Source organism: Rousettus aegyptiacus, unplaced genomic scaffold (assembly GCF_014176215.1).
Source record: "Rousettus aegyptiacus isolate mRouAeg1 unplaced genomic scaffold, mRouAeg1.p scaffold_m13_p_12, whole genome shotgun sequence".
Classification (NCBI taxonomy): domain Eukaryota; kingdom Metazoa; phylum Chordata; class Mammalia; order Chiroptera; family Pteropodidae; genus Rousettus; species Rousettus aegyptiacus.
The window spans coordinates 13,626,221-13,650,189 of NW_023416287.1; the positions used below are offsets into that span (position 1 = coordinate 13,626,221).

Sequence of the window (23,969 nt, forward strand, 5' to 3'; positions counted from 1 at the left end):
ATCTCTAAGTCTGGTTAGAGCCAGTTCCCTCCAGGTGTGCCTCACTGTTAATTGCTTCTGTGTACCTACCAGCTACTTGGGCAAAGATACAGAAAGCTGCGGTCACCTGTGTAGATGAGACAAAAACGGGAAGAAGTGCCACTCTGTTGGATGACAGAATCAGGCTTCAAAAGGTTCTTTGCAAGTCAGAACATCAAGGTGATTTTGAATGAGGTTGACTGTGAAGGCCAACTCTTGCGTTCTGAGAGTCAGTTTCACAAGGGAAACATGGAGGAAGCCTGGTTTAGCAGCAGCTCTTCGTGAGAAAGGCCTAAAGATTGTCTTTGACCAGACGCTAACAATGAGCCAGTGCTGTGGTCCAGCTGGCTAAGAGCTTTAGCTGCACAAAGAGAAGCAGAGCATTATTGGCTAGGCTGGAGAGGTGACAGGCATTTGGGGCCTGGCGCAGCCCACACCTGAGAGACAGAGGCGACAAGGACACCACCAGGAAACCAGAGGAACAGCCTGGCCACCAGACAGGGGTGCAGAGGGTTAGCGAGCAGAGAGGAGTTAAAATGCCCCTGGAGGGGACAACAGAGTTATCAGATGTCCTGGGCACCTTCGGACAAAGATGGGGCAAGGAGGCAGAGCTAGTCAACAAGGACCTCTTCCAAGGAGGTGGCTGCGGAGGTGTTACTGACTCCACCTAAAATACGGTCATCTCAGCTCGGAAGCCTGGACCGCAGTCCCAGGTGCACACTGGCTTTTGAGACCAGTGTGCCCTCCGCTGGGCGGCTCCCAGAGAGCCCCGCGCCAAAGCCGCCCGCAGGGTCCGGCTCTGCTTGTGCCGGGTGCAGCAGGGCAAGGGCGGTGGATGAGTGTGTTTGGGGGGTCCTCTCAGGGCGCAGTGGCCCTCGCCCCTGCAACCCCGGGGCTGCTCCCTTCTTAACCTCTTGCTTGCGGGCGGTCCCGCGGGCGTCGGCTCGGAAGCCGGGGCGGGGGGCTGGCGGCAGAGGGGGCTGGCGGAGGAGAGCGACGCGGCCCCAAGTTTATGCTAATCCGCTCAGAGCCCGCCTCCCGCCTCCCCTCCGCGGCCCCAGCCGCGAAAAGCGCCGGCCACTCCGCGGGACGCCACCGCTGCGAAGCGCCAGGCGGCCGGGCCAGCGAGCTCCAGGGGCGGCGAGCGGCGGCGGGACCCGGGCGGCGAGCGGCGCGGCGCGCAGACACCGGCGGGGGCCCCGCGCGGGGCCAGCTGGGGTCCCGGGGGCGGCAATGGGCCGCCGCCGCCTGCCGCTCTGGCTGTGCGCCGTCGCGGCGCTGCTCTCGGGGGTGCAGGCCAAGGGCACCCCGCTCCTCGCGCGGCCCGTGCCGCCCGGCGTGTCCCGCTACAGCCTCTACACGACGGGATGGCGCCCGCGACTGCGCCCGGGGCCGCACAAGTAAGCGCGGGCCGCGCGGCGGGCGGGAAGCGGGAGAGCCGGGCCGGCGGCGCCGCTCCCACCTGCCCCGACCGCGCGCGCGGCCGGCGGGGCGCCGGGCACCCGAGGCCGCGGCGCGGAGGGGCGGCTCCCGGCGCCGAGCCCCTGCCCAGCGGGCGCCCCACGCTCCAGGAGGCTGCGGGGCTGGTGAAGAAAAAGAAGCCGAGGGGGCCTGGCGCGGCGGCGGGGATCCTGGCAGTGCCCGCGGAAACCTTTCCAGCGAAGTAACATTTTCCAGCTGCGCTGTTTGCAAACCCCGGGCACAGCGGACCAGGTGGAGGGAGCGGTGGGAGGGCGGTCCGCGCACGGAGCACGCGGGGCTCTCCCCCCTCACACACACACACACACACACACACACACACACACACACACGCCGCGCCCTCCCACCGCTCCCCTGCCCCGCCAGGTAGGATGTGGAGCCCTGCGCCCCGCGGCCCGCCTCTGCCTCTGCCAGCCCTGCCCAGCAACCCCTTGGCACCCTCAGCGTGGCCGGGCCACAGAACTGGTGGGGGCTCCTGGGTCCTGGGTTCGTGTTGTGGCTCTAGAGCCCAGCCGCAGTCTATAGGTGCCCGGTTTACGCCAGGCTGCCTCTCCAACCAACCCTTGTGGCTTGTGGGGGGGGGGGCAGCTGCCCCTCCCCTGCCTCAGTTTCTGGTCTTTAGTAAGCAGTGGTTTGCAAACTGGCCTTCAGGTGGATTAGGGGCTCTGCCCGCGGTGCCGGCTGAATTTGAATTCTGGCTGCATTTGAGAGGTACTGTAGAAGGAGTGTGTCCAGCCCACAGTGGACACTTAGTGGGCTTGGGCACATCAGATCAGGCTTCCTGGAGGAGGCGGTAGTAGAAGTGATCTGAGAATGAGGATCCAGGATCTGAGGAGAGGGCCAGAGAGCTACAGGGTGGGATGCATGTCCCCAGGAGTCAGTCAGAAGTGTCCCACGCTTCTCCCTTGATAGACTCGGGCACTGAATTGTGACCTCAGAAGCCTCAGATGAGAAGCTGAGGGACCAGTAAAGGAGTTGGAGAAGGGTAGGGGAATGTGGCAAGGCCCTTGATGGGGAATCTGGGGCGGGCCTTTTCTTCACAGAGGTCAGATCAAGGAAGGGCAGCCGCACCAGGCCCCTGGTTCAGTATGGCGCTTATCCCAGTGACCAGCTCATTGGGGAGGCTGGGATTGGAGAGACCAGCAGCGGGGCTGGACGCCAGGCAGAGGGCCCTGGCTCCCAGGAACAAAGGGGTAGAAGAAAGATGGCGGTCTCTTCTGCTGAGGCCTACAGATGAGGGAGGGGAATAGAGGAGCCTCAGTGGGCCTGGCCCAGGCCAGATATTCCAAAGATGCCATTCTCCCTTTCAGGGCCCTCTGCGCCTACGTGGTACATAGGAATGTGACCTGTGTCCTACAGGAGGGAGCAGAGAGCTACATAAAGGCTGAGTACCGGCCGTGTGGATGGGGGCCCAAGTGCCCTGGGACAGTCACGTGAGTGCACCCCCATCCCACCCACTCAAGATCCCTGGGCACACGCCCCAGGCCTGCCTTCAGCGAAGAGCAGCAGCCAACTTTACAAAGGGCTGTAACTCCTTTGACTCCAGAGAGCCTACTACAGTCCCGACACCAGCCGGGTGGAGGGGGCCAGGGAGGAGCAGAGGCAGGCTCAGGTCGGAGCTCCCAGTGAGACCAGGGGAGGTTCCCCGGGCAGAGGCAGCACCAGGCAATAAAGGAGAAGAGATAAAGGGGTGGGGGTGGGGCAACAGGGGAGAGCAGAGGGTCACACTGGCAATGATTGATGCCAAAGGGACCCTGGGCAGACTCAAGGAGGGCCGCGGAGAAGGCAGGCCAGGGTGAGGGCATGGAAGCTGGATTGTGTAGCTCAGGCTGGACAGATGGGGTCATGTGAGGACAGGGATTGCACACAGGTGGGATGCACAGGTCTGTATTTGGAGAGGTTCGAGTGCAAGTCTGAAAACAAACCTGTTTGCTCCAGTGTGTCAGAGGGAGAACCAGGTACACTGCTAAACAGGTGAGGGATAGTCTCTGGGCTCCCCTCTGTGCTCAAAATCAAAGTTGCCCAGCCACCAGCCTCTGTGACCGGAGCTGAGTTTCCAGAGAAGGCTAGCGAGGAATGGAGAGGACTAAGGGGAGCTCATGGGAGCCCAGAGTGGCCCCCGGGCAGTGAGAGGGGCTGCCTGCCCCAGCCTCAGTGCAGTATTCCTCATCTGCCCACAGGGGAAGGGCTATGCTTTGTTAGAATTCCTCAAGGTATCACCAAAGCCAGAGTGGAATAAGCTCAAGGGGGGTCCAGGAGGTCTTGAGAGCTCTAGAGCTAAATTCCTGCTTGCCTTGCCTTCTCCCCAGCAAACAGAATGAGGTGAGGCTTCTCCCTGCACCCTTCCCTAATTCACCTCTGGGCCTTGGCAAGGCTTGCTTCCAACCTATGGCCCCGTTACCTTAATCACAGAAAAAGGAAACCCCTGGGGGTACTGTGGAGGCGGGAAGACATCTAGATTATATCCAAGTGCCTCAGAGTGGCCCTGAATACCAGCTAGGGGCAAGGTCATCTGCCAGGAGGCAGGAACCTCAGCCCACAGGTACAGGGCCCTGTCCTCTCCCCATCCCTGGCTCAGGTACCGCACAGTGCTCAGACCCAAATACAAGGTCGGCTACAAGACCGTGACGGAGCTTTCCTGGCGTTGCTGCCCTGGGCTCACTGGAGAAGGCTGCCCTGAGCACCTCACGGACCATGGGGCCACTTCGTCCCAGCTGGAGCCTGAGCCCCAGATTCCCTCTGGGCAGCTGGGCCCAGGCCCTAGGCCCCCTCCTTCTAGCAGAGTGGCCCCCAGCCCCTACGGTGAGTCTGCACATGGAGACTCTACCAAGGTGGTTGGGTTTCTTGGGGGAGGTGGGAAGGGGACTAACCCAGGGTGGCTGAGCTCTGGCAGGGCTGGGGAGGGTGTATCCCATGCTAGGCAGAGGGGTGAGCTCCCAGGCCCCCTCCAACAGCTGATGGAGCTATGCCCAGAAAGGTTGGTTTAGAACAGAAAATCTCTCAGGTGGCCTGGCAATAGGATAAGCTGAGAGAGCTAGGCCAGTGATACCCCTGGGGTTCTCTCCTCCTCTTTCCCAGGAAGGAAAGGCCCAGGGCTGTTTGGTGAGCGGCTAGAACGCCTGGAGGGTGATGTCCAACGCCTGGCACAAGCATATGGTACCCTCAGTGGCCTGGTGGCCAGCCACGAAGATCCCAATAGGATGATTGGTGGCCCCAGAGCTCCTGCTGCCCCTGTGGGCTTCGGGGTCATCCCTGAGGGGTTTGCGAACCCCGGAGACAGAGCTGGAGGGCCTCTTACACCTCCCCTGGATGAGATCTTGAGCAAGGTGACAGAGGTGAGCAACACACTCCGGACCAAGGTGCAGCTGCTAGACAAGGTGCATGGGTTGGCCCTCGGCCACGAGGCCCACCTACAGCGTCTGCGGGAGGCCCCCCCATCCCCACTCACCTCCTTGGCTCTGCTAGACGAATACATGGACCAACGGCTACATCTGCTCTGGGGTAACCTACTGGATGGCTTCGAGCAGAAGCTGCAAGGTGTCCAGAGTACATGTGACCTGCGTGTGCAGGAGGTTCGGCAGCAGTGCGAGGAAGGCCAGGCGGCCAGTCGGAGGCTGCACCAGAGTCTGGATGGCCGGGAGCTGGCCCTGCGCCGGGAGCTGTCACAGTTGGGTACCCGGCTGCAGGGCCTGAGTGTGGCCAGCAGTGGCAGCTGTTGTGGCCGGCTAGCCGTGATCAGTGCCCGCATGGACAGCCTCGAGAGGAGCCTGCAGGCAGTCACGGAGGCCCAAAGAGGCCATGGCCCCACCACCAGGGATGAACTCACACGGCTCTCTGCTGCCATGCTTGATGGCGGTTTGGATGGACTTCTTGAGGGCCTGGAGACCCTCAACGGGACTGAGAGTGGAGTGAGGAGCTGCTGTCTGGGGATGAAGGAGGGCGGATGGGGTGTGGGTGGCTTTAGGACCACGCTGGAAGAGCGTGTGCAGAGCCTGGAGGAGCGCCTGGTGACACTAGCTGGGGAACCAGGCCATGACAGCACTCCGCCAGCCAGGTCGGCGTGGCCCCTGGTGCAGACAGAGCTGGCTGTGCTGGAGCAACGGCTGGTGTCGCTGGAGACGTCGTGCACCCCCAGCACCACCTCCGCCATCCTGGACAACCTCATGGCAGAGGTGAAGGCCTGGCAGAGCCAGATCGAGGCTCTTCTACGCCAGGTGGCCAGTCACACGGCCCTGCTCCAGCAGCTCAATGGCACTGTGGCCCAGGTCCAGGGAAAGCTGGCAGAAGCAACGGGTAGCTCACTCCAGGGCGAGATCACCCTACTCAAGGTCAGTCTGAACTCCATGAGCAAGTCACTCACAGGCCTCAGCGACTCTGTCAGCCAGTACTCTGATGCCTTCTTGGCCACCAACACATCCCTGGATGAGCGGGATCGTAAGGTGGAGGCTGAGGTGCACGCCATCCAGGAGCAGGTCAGCAGCCAAGGCTCACGGCTTCAGGCTGGCCACAGGCAGGTGCTGAGCCTGCGGAGGGAGCTGGAGCAACTCAAGGCCGGTGTGGCCGGCATGGCGGGCGGGTTGAGCCGCTGCCAGGACACAGCCCAGGAACTCCAGCATGCAGTGGGCCACTTTGACCAGAGGGTGGCACAAGTGGAGGGTGCGTGTGGGAAGCTGGGCCTGATGGCAGCAGACCTGGACGGCTTGCCCACAGAGCCCCTCAGGCCCACAGAGGGCCTGTGGGGCCACGTGGACCAGCTGAATCGCACGCTGGCCCAGCACGCACAGGACATCGCCCGCCTCCGGGACGACCTGCTCGACTGCCGGGCCCAGCTGGCTGAGCAGGCGCAGCCAGGGCAGGCCAAGTAGGTGGGCTGGACAGGACCCAACCCCCAGATCCCGCCAACCCTCAGGACATCACCCCAGAGCCCAGACCCTGCCTCCTAGCCTCCTCTGGCCAGCGTGGATGTCACTTCAGAGACCACTGAAGAAACAGTCTGATTCTATCTCCACATGACTGTCTCAGGCACCAACATCCATGCTCAGTGCTGCACCAGCTGGACAATTCAGGATAGCAGTCGAGGCAAATTCATCATGCCTGAAGGCCGGGGTGGACCTAAGAGACCATACAATCCACAGTCTGCAAAGTGCTTTTCTGTGGACCTGAGTCAGCACCTGTGCAAAGGCCTGTGGGGCCGTTCTCAGACAGTGGCCTGTCCACATCTCCCTTTGCCCACAGGCAATAGGCCCCGGCCCATGGAGGCTCCTGGTTCCTTTGTCCCCTTAGCGTCCCTACCCAGCCATCCAGGCTTGGTTTCTGCAGGAAGGTGGTGCTCACCGGCACTGCCCTCACACCCAGCAGCTTAACAAATGTTGTTTCTGAACCAAGGGCCAGAGGTTGCCACTGCCCCATCCTGAAGGATGGAAGAGAAACACAAAGACTCAGCCAAGGGTTCTCTTTATTCTTGTCAATCCTCCCCCAAAGTGAGGGGGTTTCGGCAGCTGTAGATTCCCAGAGGAGGACTGGGTCTAGGTGACCTGTTTGGAGACCCCCAATTCAACTCATCCTTTTCCTTCTCTTCCCTAAGGATGTTTTCAGGACGCTGGTTCCCACATGGTCCTCCCCTTTCCATTTGGGAGGAGAGCTCTCCCTCCAGGTTAGGGCCTCTCTCCAAAAAACGGCCCTCTTGTATGTCATGGCCTGAATGAGGCCAGACCCTGGGCAGGAGGCCACAGCTGGAGGGAGAGGGCTCAAGGCCTAGTTTCCAACATCCTTGCAAGCCCAGCCACGCCTGGATATTCACAAAGTTATGAGAAATTCAGGTATGACACAACTAAGGGACAATGTGAAAACACGTGTTCATCTAGCCTGTGCTGTTCCCAGAGAACCTGATGCTTGTCTCTGCTGGGGCTCCTGGCCTCAGTTTCCCCACAGCACAGGACCTCCTGGGTTATTTTGTAGGTTCCTATACCCCCGCCTCCTGGTTTCCCAACATTTGGTATTCTGCCCTCCACTGTGGTGCTGCTGTTGGGAAGGGCAAGCCTGGATTAAAGCTTTTAGCCCATCTAAAGGTACTTTCTTCCCCAAAGACAGTGGGAGGGAAGGCTGCAGTGGGATCTCAGCCTTGCTTCCCACAGCTCCTCAGGCAAGAGCTCGCTCAGCAGCTGTGTGGGCACTGAACTGACCAGCAAAGGCCAAGGGAAGGCAGCAAGCCAACCCCCACCTGCCTGGCAGGATTTGGGTCTGTGTCCTCAGGGGAGGTGCTGGGAGGAGCAGGGGCAGCTGCTGGGGGCGGGTTAGGCCAAGTGGGAGCCACATTCCCTTGGTCTTTGCTCTGCCCAGGACTCCCCCTTTCCCAAAGCCGGAGGATACTGGAGCATCCGGGCTTGGGATGTGCTGAGATGTCTGGCCCAAGAACTATGGGAAGGGGCCAGGGCTATGCAAGGGAATGGCCTCAGAGGGTATGGGTGTTTCAGGCTCTCAGAAGGGGGTGGGGAGAGCATTGTGTTCTTCCAGGATGTCAGTCAACTGTTCCCCACTGCTGCCACCAACCTTCCCTGTGCATACAGCTCTCAAGCCTTAGTGGGGCCTCCCTGTTCTCTCTTCCTATCAGGAGTTGAGGCAGAGTTCCAGGGTGATGGGAACAGGTGTCAAGGGCGTGGGGACTGCTGCATGGGCCCAGGTGGCGAGCATTTAATTGCTACAGGCCAGGGCCATGCTGAAGCCTGGAGCAGCTGCCCCACCCCTGCAGCTCAGCTGGCAGAGGTAGACAGCACAGGGAGAGGCTGCCAGCCAGCCCACAGCCCCCTCTTCCCCAGGGGGTTGGCCCTGTGGCACCAAGCTTCCAATCTTCTACGCCCTGGGACATCAGTCAGTTCTGGGCCAGGCCAGGGAGGAGAGGGCAGCCAGGGCCGGTTCAGGCCAGGGCGTCAAGGTCCACAGTGGTCAGTGGCTTGCGCCAGTAGCAGAAGTTGCTGTACTCAGGGTTGGCCAGATCTGTGCCGGGGCCACAGGCCACGGGTGGAAACAGGAGCTCAACCACCTCGCCGAGCCGCTCGTACCTATGGGCAGAACGGGGCCGGCACTGAGAGCCTGAGCTGCCACCAGGCCACAGCCTCTGTTACCTCAGGCAGAGACTCCACACCCTGCCTGGGAGCCCTGGGCAAGGAGTAGAGTCCCTGGTGGGGGTGTGGAACTTGGGCCCAGGAAGAGGCTGGCGCATGGGGACGTATGTGGCAGGGTGTAGCCTCACGTGGATTTGTGATTCTTCATGGGCTCCTGGATGAGTTCTCCCCGGGGGTTGACTGTGAAGATGCGCGATTCAGGTAGGCCCACCTTCCGGTAGGCAACGACATCCTGTAGGGGACAGGAAGGGGCTGGTGGGCTGGGACGTAGCGGGAGCTGGCTCAGCCCTCAGGTAGGGGACACACTCACGTTGGGCCTGTTTCCAAAGGCGGCATAGAAGGGCTGTCCGTGGGGCAGAAAGAGCCGCTGGATGTCACTCAGGCAGGCGATCTTGAACACCTCCGGCTTCTTCTCAATCACCTCCCTGGAGAGCCGAGGCCATGGGCAGGGAAGGGAGCCAAGGAGGAGCAGCCATCAGAGGATGGCAGAGCCAGGTGACAGGGCTGGCAGCAGCCCTGTGCTCCCCCGGGGCCGTGGGCTTGTATTGTGTTCGGGGGGCGGGGGAGCGGTTTACCTGTGCAGGGCGGAGAAGAGGCTGCTGGGAGACAGCAGGATGGGGCCCTTGGGGAGGCCGTAGCCCCGCTCGCTCACCCACTGCAGGTACCCCTTGGTGAGGTCAGCCATGCCGATGGCCCGTGCCGAGCAATATAGGAACTTGTACCCATTTCTGGGGATGACACAGAGTCGTCAGGGACAAGCCATCCCTCATCTTACCCTCCTGGTTTTAGGCCCAACCTAAAGCTCAGCCCAGCCCTGGGCCTCTGGCCTCTAAACCCAGAGGCTTTTGCAGGGAGGAGACTTAGGGAGAACGGCTGAGCCACGCCCGAGAGAGGTGGCCTGAGTAGCTGTCATGAGTCCTTAGGCGGACAGGATAGACGAGGTTTTGAGCAAGTCAGTAGACTTCCTCTTCAGCGTGAAGGCCAACAGTCAGACTCAGATTGCAGACCACAGAACTGAGGACTGGTGGTGGGTCTCAGCACTCCAGGGACATGCCCTGGCTCCTTCCCTTGTGGGCCTGCTGGTCCCCAACCCTGGCTTCCCAGGGCCGAGGCCAGGGTAGCCCAAGATGTCCTGTCATTCCCTCCCCAGGGCCCTGCCCAGGCCCCACCCCAGTACTCACAGGTGGATTTTGTGGTACAGACTTGTGATGCCCTGGTGTGTCCAGTCTTTCCCCAGCTGGGGCAGAATGTGGCCCAGAGCGTCTGACCTAGAGTCCAGAGGAGGGGTCACTCCAAGGCAGCCCCACGTGGCCCTCGTTCCATACATGGGGCTCAATGAGGCCCGGCCCCCAGCCCCAGGACGGTACACCGGGAGGCCCTCCGTCCCTGTCCGCCCTCCCCCAGAACAGAGGGGAGTGAGTTTCCAGGCCTTTTCCCCCCTCCTCCTGGCCAACCAGGCCTCACTTGGTGATGGTGCCGTCGATGTCTGAGATGACCACCTTGTCATCCCATTTCCACAGGTAGATGGTGGCCCTGCAGCGGCAGGTGCCCTGGTACTGGGTTGTCACGCTGAAGACCACATCGTTGGCACCTTCTTGCAGGTTCAGCTGCCGCTGGGGCCAGGCAAAGGGGGTGAGCTGTGATCTGCAACGGCTGGGCGCTGTCCACCCTCTGCCCCGCCCCCGCCCCCACCAACCGTGGCCTTTGATTTCCAGGCCTCTCATTCTCCTCTCCTCCCAACTCAGAGAACCTGCCTGACTTCATCAAAGACAGCCACACTCAGACGCATCCATGTGGGCAGAGGGGTGGCCACGAGGAAGAAGTGAGGGGGTGCTGGTGGGGCCCGTACAGGAGCCTTAACTTTCCTTTGGGCTCCTTTGGGGTGACGTTCAAAAACAAAGCCTGGCCCATGGCACCCGGCAAGTTTCTCAGGTCAGCCCCAAGGCTGGCATTGCTCTTGGTAGAAACACACTGCACTCCATAGAAGAGGCCCTCAGAGATCCCCACAGGCAGCCCCCTGCCTAGGGCTATGGTACCTGTGATAGCCCCCAAAGATAGACCAACTCTGTGCTTGGGCCACTGAGAAGGATCAGGACAGCTCTCAGCCACAGCCCGTGACCAAGGCCTCTAGGCTCTGGCTGACCCAAGTCACATGAGAGTACCAGGGTACTGCACAGGTGGCAGCTGCTCTGTACCAGGCCAGCCAGGCCCCCCTGGGCATTTCCCTGACCAAGAAGTCACACTTGGGGAGAAAACATTCTTATTCCAGGAGCCACCAGTTACTGAGCTTGGAGATATGACTCGGGGGAGGGGTGGGGCTGGGGATGCCCAAATCGAAGGGACTGTCATCAGCATTTGATTCCTTCAGTGTGGCCTCTAAGGGAAGACCCAGAGCCAGCTGACCCACTGCAGGTAGATATTTTAGGATGGCATAAGGAGAGCTCTTCCAGTGAGAACATCTGACAGAAACAGGCTGGCACATAAGGAAGTGAGCCTCCTGCCCCTGGAGGGATTCAAGCAGAGGCTGTTAGGCAGTCTGCCAAGGGGATGGATCCTGGGCTTTGTGGCTTCATGAATGTGGCTCTGTGGAGCCATTCCTTAGCCGGGCCCTGTGGGGCCCTGGGACGGAGTTATCACAGCCCCGCCACCCCTACGCAAATATCCCCATGCACACGCTTACGATCTGATCGGAGGAGAGGTGGAGGGACTTCTTGTAGGTAGGAGTGTAGGCTGGAGGTGAGGGCGGCAGGGAGGGGGCCTCCAGGATCACAGGGCTGTCTGGGGCGTCATCCTCGCTGCTCAGGGCATCCGTCTTCTCCCTGCGGGCGGCCTTTCTCTCAGGCCACCTCTCCCCAGCAGAAGGCCCTGCACTCCAGGAGATGCTCACCCCTCAGGCCAGCCCGTAAGAAGCCTGGGCCCCTCCGGAGAGGATCAGAAACCCCTCCTTCTAGGTGCCACCCATTTCGGGGGTGGTGGCAGACTAAGGATGCAAGCCACAGTCTGCACCCAGAAAGGTGACAGCAGAGCTGAAGCCGAGGGCCTGGTCTCTCGGCCCTCAGCGAGTCTCCACCACCATGATGCCAGTGCCTGCCTCGGAGATATTGACCTGAACGACCTAGAAGTGTGTTTTAGGTTTATTCCCAGCCCCACATGCTTTGGCTTTAGTTGACTCATCCTTGGTCACCCCCCATTGGGTGTTCTGGGTCACTTCACAGGTATAAGCGGGAGCAAGGTCCGCTGGCCCCTGGGGGACAGGGGAGGCCCCGTCCCTCCTGCTACAGTAGTAGCCCCTTGTCTACTCTGCCAATGTCTGGCTGTGAGACTGTTGATGTGCTTCTAAGCCTCAGATTTCCTATCTGTGAAGTAGACGCATTTCTCAAGAAAAAGGGTATAGAAGTGATTGGGGACCGACAAAGAACCATGGCTGGGGGAGGGGTGCTCCCCGCATCCCTGTCCCCCACAGCGACCTCCCCAGCCTCCAGCCAGATCGACTCACCCCCGTGGCTCCCTGGCTGCAGTCTTGTCCCTCTGGGCACTGTGCTGTGGGAAGAACATCCACCTAGTGAACTCCAGCTCCTGCCTGTGCCGGCCTTGCCCTGGGACTGTGACCACCCACCTCCTCAGCTGGGAAGTCCCTGCGTCGCCAGGAAAACCACCACCGCCCACCCTTCCGGGGCATCTTCTCCTTCTCCAGCTTGTCCACGGAGCTCTGTGGGCAGATGAAGGCCATGGCATTTTTCCCTGTACCACACAAACCCACCTTAGATTGTCCTCGGGGCTACCATGAGCCCAGAGTCTGGGGGTGACCCTCAAGCAAGGTACTGTCAACAACTGGATGCTGAGGAACCATATTCACCTCCAATCTCCAGGATTCAGGGAGCTAAGCACAGGAGACCAAGGGCCACTCCTGTCCACCCCCGCCCCACCACAGCCCTAACCCCCTAGCTCTAGCCCAACCTTGGCCTGCCCTCCAAATCTGGCAGGTCAGTCACCCTCCTAGAGTAGCTGAAGGCAGTGCTTTGGGAGTTTCTCAAGATCTACCACTCCCTGCATGATGCGACCAAGTAGCAGCAGGAAGGACAGTCGATAGCCACTATTTCCATCAGCCTCCAAGACCAACACAGGCAACTTCTAAGGTCAGTGATTCTAGCCCATTGACAGCCCCCTTCTCTGTATATTACCATCACTGTCTGGTGGGGGCAACATGACCTTGTGAAAAATGCCAACTAGGTTTGTGCTAGATAACCCCACTGACAGCCCAGGCCCACCTGAGACCCACATCAGCTTCCTGCAAACGAAATGGTACACCCAAGTCAGGAGGATATGGGTTCAGGGTGGGTTGGCCAGGGTGCCCACTTGAGCTGGGAACAGGCTTGGGGAGTCTCTCAGGGGCCTCATTCTGGGTAAAGTGAGAAGAGACAAGCAGGAGAGTGACCCTCTTCCATCCTACAGGCTGTGGTCCTAGCTCAGACGCAGAGCCAGCCAGAAGATGGAGCTGAGTATCGTCAAAGGGAGGCACCATCTCTCAACATCTGGTTAGTGATGTTCTTTGGGCAACTCTAGACAAGTGGAGGACAACAGACCAGGGCGGGGCCCTGGACCACTCCCAGAGGGGCAGAAGGGTCAGGTGCAGGCTGGCACAGGGTGGAGGTTCTGGGAGGGACCTTCTGGGAGGTTGGGCTCCTTCCTACCTCTGAGCATCTGCACATGCTGTCCCCACCCCTTGACTGATTAAGGCTTACTTGTCCTTCTGACCTCTGCCCAGTGGGCACTGGCTCAGCGAACCTCCCTGTCGTAGGCTCTCAAAGCACGCCAGATCACCCCTTCTCAATACTCAGTTAAATTTTACATTCATCTGGCTGAGTCTTTGATTAACTGTCTTTCTATGAGGGCGTGAGTGTTCCTGGCACACAGTAGGTACACAACAAATATGTGCTGACAAAGCCAGCAAGCGCCCGAAGCCCAGCCTGGAGAGATTCTCAGGGAAAGGTGAGGAGGGGGGCCTGTGTCTCCCAAGCCTTGTCTCTCAGATCCAAAAACCTCCTGTCGAAGGCACGTCCCTGTCAAATGTTTATTCCCCCTCTGGTGTGTCCTGAGCTCCTTTGAAGTAAAGTCCAAATCCAATAGGATTTAGCCATGTGGGGAAAGCAGCGAAGGGCTGGGCCTTTCCCACACGGCATGGGGCAGGCTTCAGGGGACCTTGGTCTCCTCTCCCAGAGTGGGTCTTGCAGCCAATCAGCCCCCGGCCCATCTCGGCCCATGCTCCACTTCTTGGCCAAGGGCCCCCTACCCCAACACTATGGCCACTTTCCCCAGGAAGCACAGTGGCGCTCTAACCTTTACCTTGGGCAAGTTCTTCTGGAATGCTTGCAGGGAGAGGATCATGGGGGCAGCTACAGCCCAGTTATAATGCCTGGGGAGACAGAACAGGGTGTCAGGGCTACAGTAGCTGCAGGCCCATAAAGGCTGGGGGTAGGGGGATGACCCCTGGGGCTGCCAGCAGCCCAGCCCCAGTACTTACTTCTCATTGATTTTTACCACCAGGTTCGGGTCATCCAGAAGGCCGGGGTTTTGGGTGAGGTCCTGGTAGGAGACGATGTGCTGGCTGAACCTCTCTGGGCACAGAGGCAGAGAGTGAGGGGGGGGCCGACACATCCCGTGCAGCCCGCTGTCCCAGTCCCTCCTGGCGCCCCTGCACTCTGCCACTCTGGCCTCCTGCGGGTTGGGTCTTTGCCCTAGCAGGGCTCCTCCCTACCTGTGGTTTTTGCACCTGCTGTTCCCACCCCAGGCACTGGCCATCCTGGATTCACAGGATAACTCACGGCTTAGCACCAAGCATTTGCTTCTTGGGACCTTGGGAATGCCCCACCCTTGCGGGCTGAACGTGGGCTCCATAAGGCAGAGAACAGTAGAGGCGCCTGGCCCAGCCTCAGACCTCTGCTGCCCCACCCCATGGGGTCCTCCATGCCCTCCCCAGCCACCAGCCTCAGTGCCAATCCTTAGACAGGCTCGGGACATGGTCAGACATACCCAGGGAAATGTCTCGTCTGTCAGCCAGTCCACCACAGAGGGACAGCACTATCGTGTCTGGAGTGGGTTCTGGCTCCTGTTCAGGGCTGGGGTCCCCCAGGGGCTTCTGGCTGCTGGGTTCACTCCACCTCCTGGCCCCCAGCCCACGGTCACTGGGAACAAAGGAGCCAACGGTGACATGAATATAAGGAAGGGCCTCACGCCTTGATAGCTAAGCCCTGGTCCCACAGACCCTGATTCCAAGACACCCTGGCACCCAGGACCCAGCCACCTCTGGGGGAAGTAAAGGGCTGCATTCTCAGAATCCAGAGAGGACAAGTCATCCAGGTAGATGTCACTGGGGCCCAGGTGCTGGCTTCTCTTCAGGGAGCCTGAGGGCAGAGGAGGGTCCAGCTGTAGACCTAACATGTGCTCAGTAATGTGAGTAGTGCATGTCTCCCTGGCTTTCGAATGCCCTAAAGCGGTGCTGTCTGGTAGCCTTTCTATGCTGATAGAAATGTCCTATGTCTACATGTCCAATACAATAGCCACCAGCCACAGGTGACTATTGGCACACTTCAAATGTGGTGTGATGAGAAACGGAATTTTAAATGTTTCTGAATTTTAATTAATTTTAAATAATGACTACCTATTCGGGCAGCACAGGCCTGGTGCCTCCCCGCGCTGTTGGGATAAACCTCAGCTCATGACCGGCAATGTCCGGCCTCTTCTCATCTCTCCGGCTTCTTCTCCCAACCCTCTGCCCTGCCTCGCTCGAGACGTACCAGCTGCCGCAGTTCCTGGACAGGAAACTCCTCCTCTCCTTCCTCATGGCCTTGGCACATGTCGTTCCTTCTGCCTAGAACTCTCTTTCCCTGATCCTCCCTTAGCGAGCTCTTTATCATTCACGTCTCAGCTCAAACATCCTCCACTCAGAGGCTTCCCTAACCACATGATTTAAATAGCCCCTGTCCCACCCAATGATCCATCCCATGTCACATTCTCCCTGGTGTATGTGTCACCCATCTGCCCCACTGGACTGTGAGCCTCATGAGGGCTGGTGCCAAATACAGTATCTGGCACACGGTAGGTGCTCGAAATGTGCTTGAAGTCACAGAATCCACCGAGGGGGTAACATGCGTCCAGGCAAGCACTGGGAGCATCCAGCCTTCACTCACCTTTCCTCCTGGAGACCCCCTCTGGCTGTCCAGTGGGAGCTGGACCCTCCAGAGCAGCCCAGCTCCAGGATTTCGAGGCAGGAGGTAGGTCCGCATCCTGGGACCTCTGAGTTCCGGTTTTCTCTCTCTCAGGGGCAGGGAGAAGCGGACCCACCAGAGTAGGCACCTCCGTGTCAGGCTGAAGGTCAGTGCTGACCCCTCTTTGCAGGATTAGGGGTCCCAAAGGGCCATCACCAGGCGCAGAGGTGGAGGGGGAGCTGGGCTCACCCCGAGGAGGAGAGGCTTTCCTGGTGCTGCCATCAGGGAGCATCGAGGATGCGGGCCACTCAGCTTTGGCCACCTTCATTCAAAGAAATGGGGAAGAATGTAGCCCAGTGTGGGGTCTGCCTCCCATACCCACCAGGGCCTTGGGGAAGTGGCCCGAGTCACTCCAGTCCTGACCCGCAGCGGTCACGGAGCCCCAGGTGGGCAGGGAGAGGGGCTGACACGGAAGAACTCACCTTAGGCAGCCTCCCCCAGGCCCACTGCATGTGGGACTCAGCTCTCAGCGGGCTGGGCTCAGGGATCCGCACCTCCAGCTCCGAGTCGCTCTTAGGGGCTGTTAGCCCACTGCACGAGAGGCTGCGGGAAACAAGAGCTCAGAGGCTCCTCAGCCAGCCTGTCACTCCCTACCGCCCGCCCCGCCTGGGAAAAACACTTGCAACACACAGTCATACCCGTGTTGGATCCAGAACATATAAAGAATATATAAATATATAAAGAACCCATACAAATCAACAATAAGAAGGCAGTCCAGTAAAAGCAGAACTAATGGGCAAGGTTGTAACTGCTTAATTGATACAGGGTTTCCATCTGGGGTGATGAAAAAGTTCTGGAACTAGGGGTTGTACAAGATAGTGGCAGGACACAGTGAATACACCAAATGCTGCTGAACTATGCACTTAAAAATGATTAAAATGGTAAATGTTACGTGCATTTTACCGCAAATTTAAAAGCTGGCAAAAGACTTGAAGAATAACACTTTACAAAAGAGATATAGAAATGGCGGGTAACACATTAAATGTGTTCTAAGCCATCATTCAGCAGAAAAATGTAAATGGAAACCACTGTGAGACCTCGCCCTTGAGTCCCTGCCTGCAGCCTGCCCAGACTCTCACCTGGCCTGCGGAGGCCACTCTTCATCAGAGTAGGGGTAGATGTCTCTGGGCTGCGGTGAGGACTCCCCTTCCGACAGGACACTGCTGAGGGGCCACAGGGAAATAAATGGTCACTGATCGTACAGGGCTGGGGAACCTCGATGTCAAGGACGTGGGGAGGTGAAGCCGCTAAAGCTCAGAGAGGTCAAGGCCCTTGCCCAGGATCACACAGTGCCAGCGGAAGAAAGCGTGCTTAAACCCTGGTTGGCATCCTCACACCCTTGGCCGCCACCTGGTCCCCACACACCCTGGGGACTCAGGCCTTGGCTTTTCCAGCTGGGACAGTTCACTCTCGGCGCCTGCCTCCAGCTCCTCAGAACTGGAATCTGCCGCCGTCATGTCCTCCTTCCGCCTGGATTTCCTCCTACGAAGCCTCTTCTTCCGCCCCGTGGAAGCCACACCCATGATGATGGGCTCTGGTTCACTGGCTGTACCCAGTTGGGACTCCGAGGGGAACCCAGACAGGCTCCCCCAAGGGATGGGTGATGTGCACAGGCGGGGAGGCACGTGCTCCTGTGGAGTGGACCAGGGCAGGAGTGAGGGGCTCTTGTCACCCAGTCATCCTGAGCCCTGCCGGAGTCTCAAGCCCTGGAGTGAGCTCATTTGGAGTCAGCAAAACAGGCATGGAGGCTGGGCAGAGGCGACAGCAGCATGGCCTTGCAATTGCTGCTGGCCTCAGAGCTGCCTCGCAGAGATGAAACGGCCCGACCCCAGGGGGTACATGCACCCCTGGCAGCCCATGGCAGGCCAGGGTACTGCATGGACCACACCGTCTGGGCAGAAACCTGGCCGTCTGCTCTGCCCACACCTACCACAGTAAACACCTTCTTCCCTCTTAAGAGTCAGCCAGGTATCACCTCCTCCAGGAAGTTCGCCCTGACTATCCCTCAGCCTCTGTTCCAATCCCCTTCGCTGTAATGAACATAGTTTTGTCATCCGTTGTTTATGTGTCTGTTTCCCAGGCTAGTCCGGGAATCTCTCTGAAGGCAGGGGTGAACCCCTCCAAGTCCACTGCACAGTGTCTGGCACACAGTAGGGGCTCAATTAAAGTCTGTCAAACTCAAACTATTTAAACACCTCTTCTGGCTTTTGCTGGGCCTGCTTTCCTTCTGCGAACACCCCTCTCTTCATCCCTCGCCCACACACTTCCATGTTCCAGCTGCACCGAACAGGCCCCAGATCCAGAAAAAGCCATCTTATGCTTTCCAGCCCCAGCCATTCCTCAGCACCCTCCTCCTCTCCAGGCTGGCCAAGGAAGGCCTCCTTTACCCTTCAGGGGACCAGCTGAAGTGTCCTCTTCTAAGAAACCTGCCAACTTTCCCTGGGAAGTAAGTCAGCCTTCGCCCCCGCCTTCCCCCTCTCCCCGCCCAGCAAATCCACCCAGGCTCCATGAAGAGTGCCAGCACCAATCCATCCCCTTATCAGACCCTTGCTGATGCAGTACTCCCGGGGTAGGGACAGTGACAAGCCCCAAGGCCCCACCCACAGGGGGCACCAGTGAAGGGGCTGTCAAGAGCAGAGGCACTTACCTCATCACTCTCCAGCTCTTGGACAAAGAAGGCCTCCCCACTGTCCCCCAGCTTCATGTGCAAGTCCACTGGCTCCCCATTAATCTCGATGTCTACCTGTAATGGGGTGTGATGGGAAAGGGGATGCACGGTCCCCACCGTTGGCCCTCACGCTCACGCTCCAGTCCACAGGCCTCCCAGCGGCCCCCGAGCCCTGCACTTGCTGGAACTCTCTCCCTCCTACCTTGGCCTGCCTGGCTTCTCCCCGCCCACTCTGAGGATCTGCTCCTTCAGAGTTCCCCTTCCTCAGAGAGACTTGGCTGAGCTCCCTCCACCCCAACATTTCCCCATTCTCTGGGCTCTGTTGCATGTCATGGTCCCAGCGTTCTTGTTTATGCTTTGGTTTCCATGTTCCTCTCCCTCCCACACCCCACAAGAACAAGGACATGATTCATCTCGTCACTACTGTGTCTCTGTCTCCAGGACAGTGCTCAGACGTTTGTTGAATGCATCCACAGTGGTAAGAATTATCATTTCCTAAGCACTTAATGTAGTGTTTTGTTTAGGCCATCTTGTTTAATCTTCACAACAACCCTTTAGTAGCTCCTGCCATTGTCTCCGCTTTATAGATGAGGAAACTGAGGCTCGGAGGGTTAAGAAATTTGCTGGGAAGTAGCCAAGTGAGACTACGAACACAGAGCACCTGAGTCCATAACCGAAGCTCTTAGCCACATAGCTAAACTGTCTCCCACGAGGCTACACTTTCTTATTAGAATTCCAGAAGGCTCATCCCAGTGGGAAGGAGACTTGGGCTGACCAAACTTCTTTTCACACACTGCATCTCAGTGCTGACGAAAATCTGTGATGTTTGCCTGAGCCCAGTGAAGACAGTGCAGGCTTCCTAAGGGAGAGGAACTAACCACTGAGTGTTACCCACAGGTCTGGCTCTGGGACAGCGTCATCAGCTCCTGTTTAATCAACAGGCAGATGTGAGTGTATCCATTTGCGCAGGTGAAGTGACTTACCAACACACGGGTAAGGTCTTACTAAGCTGGAGCCAGGTCTGATGGCCCCAGCGCTGGGGACTGCCCCACTGTGCTGTTTCCAGGGGAAAATGGCACCCTCTTGGACCAAAACCCCCAAACCAACCCAAAACCTTCAAAGAAAATATTTTAAAAAAAAGCGCAGTCTGTCCAGAAGGCAGAGCCGCACCTAACGGAGGCCTGCCTCCTCTCCTGGGACTGCGGCGGCCGCCCTCGCTGGAAGAGCCCGCTCGGCACCGGCCTCGCGGCCAGCTGTCAGCACTTACCACCTTCTCCCGTGACCGCAGCACACCCAGCTTGCCGAAACGCACGTGGAAGGGCGAGCATCGAAAGGAGCCGTCCACTTGCTTCACCACCAGCACGTCGATGCCGCCACTCAGTGTGGCCGGGTTCAGGCCCTGGACCAGCCCCTTCACTGTCCCGAACACCGTGCCCGCCAGCTGCCCCACGTAGTTCATAGCTGGTGCTGGCAAAGGGAGGCGGTGCTGGGATTAAAGCCTGGTCTCCCTCCCTCCAAAGGGAGGCTCCACAGCCTGACTCCGGGTGCCCAGGCTTACCCTCGGAGCGCCTTTAAAGACAGGTAGCAGTCTTGGGTTGGGAGGTGTGGCGGCAGACGTGGGATCTACCTGTGGCTCACCCCCTGACCAGCCCTGGGACTCCTGGATAGCTGCCTTCCTTCTCTAGGTGCTGATTGCATCTGTAAAATGAGGGCATGGGGTAAGGTGATCTGGGGTGTCCTGAGCCTTAAATGCCATGAGTAATGATAATGATCATGGTACTTGGCGGCAGGGCTCATTTTGTCTTCACAACAACTTGTGAGGCTGGCCGAGTGGGTGTCATTATTCCTGTTTACAGACAAGCCAGCTGAGGCTCAGCGAGGTCGAGTGACTTGCCCAGGATCTCAAGACTAGTAAAGAGAGGATGTGGGATTTGAACCCAGGCCTGCACAGCTGCAGAACCCTAGGCGTGAACCACTGGGGTGGCCCAACTAGGAGAACAGGAGGAGGTAGGCACCCCTTCCTGAAGAGCCACCTCACGATATATTAGGGCCTGGGCCCTGCTGGATAATGCCCTAAAGGAGGATATCTTCTCAGGAAGTGGGGAGGAGGGCATCTCAGTGTTTCCATCTGAGAAATGGGTTCAGCTATCTCACTGCCTTCTGGTCCTAGGAGTTGGAAAGGGCCTTGCTGGTCTATCATGGCTGATTTGTGGGGAACCAGGTACATAAGGCTCTGCCCAGCTCTATTCCTGGGGTCAGATGCTCAAGGCCTGGCCTCCCCTAGAGCTGCAGGTGGAGGGAGCTGCCAGTTTAAGGTCCCAAAGTCGAAAGTCCTTCCCAGTTTCCTTGGGAGGGTTGGAAGTCTGTCCATGGCCCACAGCTGACTCCAGTGTCTCTAGGCCATAGTCCTCAGCCCCGACACCCACTCCTCAGACCCACATCCAGGCTGTGGGCTGGCTCCTGGCCCGTCAAGGCTGCTCCTCCTTCCCTAGCCAGACTGGTCTCTCCAGCTTTCCCACACCGGACACAGCTGGGTGAGCCAGAAGCAGGAGGCTGTGGCAGCCACGGAGAAAAGCCAGGGCTATAATGAGAGCCGCCTCCACGCTGGCATAGTGCCTGCCCACCAGCTTCAGCTCATCACCCTCCCCGCTGGCCGGGCCAGTAGTCCACTGTCCTTCTGGCTGCCAGGATCTACGCCATCCCACCTCTATGGGGCACTCCCTTCTTTCAGACCCCGCATCAGAACCCCCGGAGGACTGCCTACTATGCAAGACCACGCCTCAAAGATGTTAAGTGACTTATCCAAACTCTGTTAAGAATCTATAGATGGGGGGAGGAGGGGATGACTCATATCCTGGTTTCCTGACTCCATACCATGGCTCCTTCCACTCCACAGTCCCCAAACCACACCCCAGTTGTCTGCAGAGAGGGCAGCTTGGCCCACAGCTCCCCTCTGCACAGCCCTGAAATGCACACTGCCACTCAATGCGCGGTCCCTGCCCAGCGGCGCCAGTGTCACCTGGGCGCTTGTTAGAAATGTACAGCTTCACACTCACCAGGTACGATCTGAATTGCAAAGTGAAAATGGGGATAAAATGAAGCTCTTTAGCCACTCAAATTTAATGAATGTTTTATCTGCAAGGCACCCACTCCATGCTGGGTATAAATTTCCACTTTGATTTCTCCTGACCTAACACCAAACTCTATGAATATAGGTCTGAGGAGACAGACTAACAAGGGTGGACACATGGTGGGTTGATATCTAGACCACGGTGCCCAGGAAAAGCAGAGAGGAACTTCCAGAAGCTTCCAGAAATAAAAGAACAAGCCTGGGAAGGGTAGAAGATCAGGGGTAGGGGCAAAGGTGTGCCCAGCTGGAGGCCCAAGCATGAGCTCTATCTGCCCTGCTGAGGACAAAAGAGCTTGGGGTGTGTGTGTGTTGGGGGGGGAGGCGGGGGGTGGTGCTCAGCTCAACCTAGGACAGGGTTTCTCAGCTTTGGAATCACTGACATTTGGAGCTGGATAGTTCTTTGTTCTGGGGGGAATTGTAGGATGTTTAGCAGCATCCCTGGTCTTTACCCATTAGATGCCTACGGTACCGCCCCCCCTCAGTTGTGACAACCAGATTGTCTCCAAACATTGTCAAAATTGGCCTTGGTTGAGAACCACTGATAGTAGAAAGAGCTGAATGGCAGAGATGCCACCCAGGGGCCCTAGATCCTTCTCTAACCATCCATGGAGCATCCTCAGGCAAGCACCCTACTGAGTTTCCCCTTCTGTGAAACGAGGCCTCAATTTTTCACATTCTTCCCAGCCTAGAATTCATTCCTCTCCCTGTTCCCCCACCCCCACCCCATGAGTGGATGTCCTTACATCCAGCAGCTCGGCATCGGGGGGTGGGGGTGGGGAGGACTCCTGTGGACCAGGCCCCGAGCTCCCCTCCTCTGTCTGCACCCATTCCTCTAGGTATCTCCTCTCCCCAGGACCAGCTCTGCCTCCTTGCCCTTCTCCAGATGGAGGGAAGCTCTGCTTGGCTTCCCTATGCCGTCCTTCACCCTGAACTAACGTGTCTAAAATCAAACACTTCATCTGCCCCCACCCTGAACCCCAGGCAGCTGAATTCCTCTCAGGACCCAAGCCCTCTGAATCCTTTTCCCCAATTTCCTGCTCATCTCACTCCTCCTTTCTCTTCCTGCTGTCCTAGGTCAAGGCTTTATTACTGATGCCTAGATCCTGGACAGTAACAGGACACTGTGGGCAAGAGACCAGACTGTCTGGGTTCTCATCCCTTCCCTCACACTTAACTAGCTGTGACCTTGGGCAAGTCACTTCACCTCTCTGAGCCTGTTTCAGCCTCTGAAATGCGGATAACCTAAAAGACGCATGAGTAATTAATGACGTAATTCATGTAAAGCTCTAGCGTGCAATAAATGCCAACTCGTGTCCCCTAACAGCAGCATCTCTTCTGGCGTCGTGACAGCACCATTCACCCAGGCTAGTCCTGATGACGCTACAAGTCAGACTCCAATGTACTGTCCCTGTCTGCAATTGAGAGTTTAGACTTCTTACTCAGCACTCAAGGCCCTACATGACGGTGGCCCCACTGTTTGCGAAGTGAGCAGGTGGATTCTGGGCAGGCCTCACAGGGAGCCCAAGCCTCAGAGCCCAGTCTGGGAACACCCATAGGCCCACAAGCCATAACACAACCCCACCATAGAGAAGCCAGAACTAGCTGCTCTGGGTGGGAGCTTTCGGTCTTTCTGGGCTCCCAGAATTGGGGGAGAGGCAAGGAGGGGGCTCCGCACCTAGGACCAGTGGGAGCAGGAGGATAAACACAGGACAACAGTCAGACCCTGCTTTGCAACTGAGGATACTCAGTACCAGAGAGGGTGAGTGTCCTCTCCAAAGTCAAACAGTCAGCCTAGGGTAACGCTGGGCGGAGAGGGTTGTCAACTTCCTTATCTAATGATCCCATGTTCTGGATGTTAGGGGCGGCCCGCAGCTGCCGGCCGGAAGCGAGTTCCTCCACCCTCGAATTCCCTTCTGATGGCAAGAGATGGCTGTGGCCCGCAAACAGGAAGGAACGAGGGTCGGATGGCAGGACAGATGGGCGGGGCAAAGCGGGACCCAGAGAGGGGTCTTCTCAGGCCCGGGTTGGGCCCTACCTGGGGAGCTGACCACTGGACCTCCGGGACTCGGAGCCGCCGCCTCTACCTGAGTGCACAGGGTTTGCAGGTAAGCGTCCTCAGCCCCACACTCGGCGATTCCGGCTCTTCCAGGACAGAGTGAGGTCCCGGCTCCGCCCCTTCCACGAGCAGAGGGCGGTCTCCGTAGGCCCCAATCGGTCTAGACTCCACCCCCGAAGAGACCCCGCCCTCTCTCAGTCCCCAAGCCCTAAGCCGCTCTTTCACCCGTAGA

At 58.5% G+C, this 23,969-nt stretch overlaps 2 protein-coding genes across 12 annotated transcripts; one reads left to right on the forward strand and one right to left on the reverse strand.

Annotated features, from left to right (window-relative positions):
- Positions 1-1,094: 1,094 nt before the first annotated feature.
- Positions 1,095-7,560, forward strand: EMILIN3 (elastin microfibril interfacer 3). Its single transcript, XM_036229407.1, has 4 exons — positions 1,095-1,418; positions 2,808-2,930; positions 4,076-4,299; positions 4,576-7,560. Exons 1-4 carry the CDS (start codon positions 1,252-1,254, stop codon positions 6,360-6,362), a joined length of 2,301 nt encoding a protein of 766 aa, XP_036085300.1. The 5' UTR covers positions 1,095-1,251; the 3' UTR covers positions 6,363-7,560.
- Positions 6,936-23,888, reverse strand: LPIN3 (lipin 3). Of its 11 annotated transcripts, none has more exons than XM_036229405.1 (21): positions 23,717-23,851; positions 20,110-20,249; positions 19,819-20,018; positions 18,531-18,626; positions 17,249-17,514; positions 16,963-17,043; positions 16,306-16,426; positions 15,806-16,145; positions 14,920-15,019; positions 14,649-14,800; positions 14,140-14,233; positions 13,962-14,031; positions 12,235-12,359; positions 12,115-12,158; positions 11,299-11,483; positions 10,083-10,231; positions 9,800-9,886; positions 9,194-9,346; positions 8,929-9,043; positions 8,747-8,850; positions 6,936-8,555 (listed from the first exon to the last, which is right to left on the reverse strand). In XM_036229405.1, the coding sequence occupies exons 3-21, from the start codon at positions 20,008-20,010 to the stop codon at positions 8,411-8,413; spliced, it is 2,619 nt and encodes an 872-aa protein (XP_036085298.1). In that variant the 5' UTR covers positions 20,011-20,018; positions 20,110-20,249; positions 23,717-23,851; the 3' UTR covers positions 6,936-8,410. The 11 variants fall into 11 exon arrangements, with proteins under 11 accessions (XP_036085298.1, XP_036085297.1, XP_015993047.2 ...); XM_036229404.1 differs by having other exon boundaries at positions 16,963-17,046; XM_016137561.2 differs by having other exon boundaries at positions 11,299-11,437; positions 12,235-12,327; positions 23,717-23,850.
- Positions 23,889-23,969: the final 81 nt, after the last annotated feature.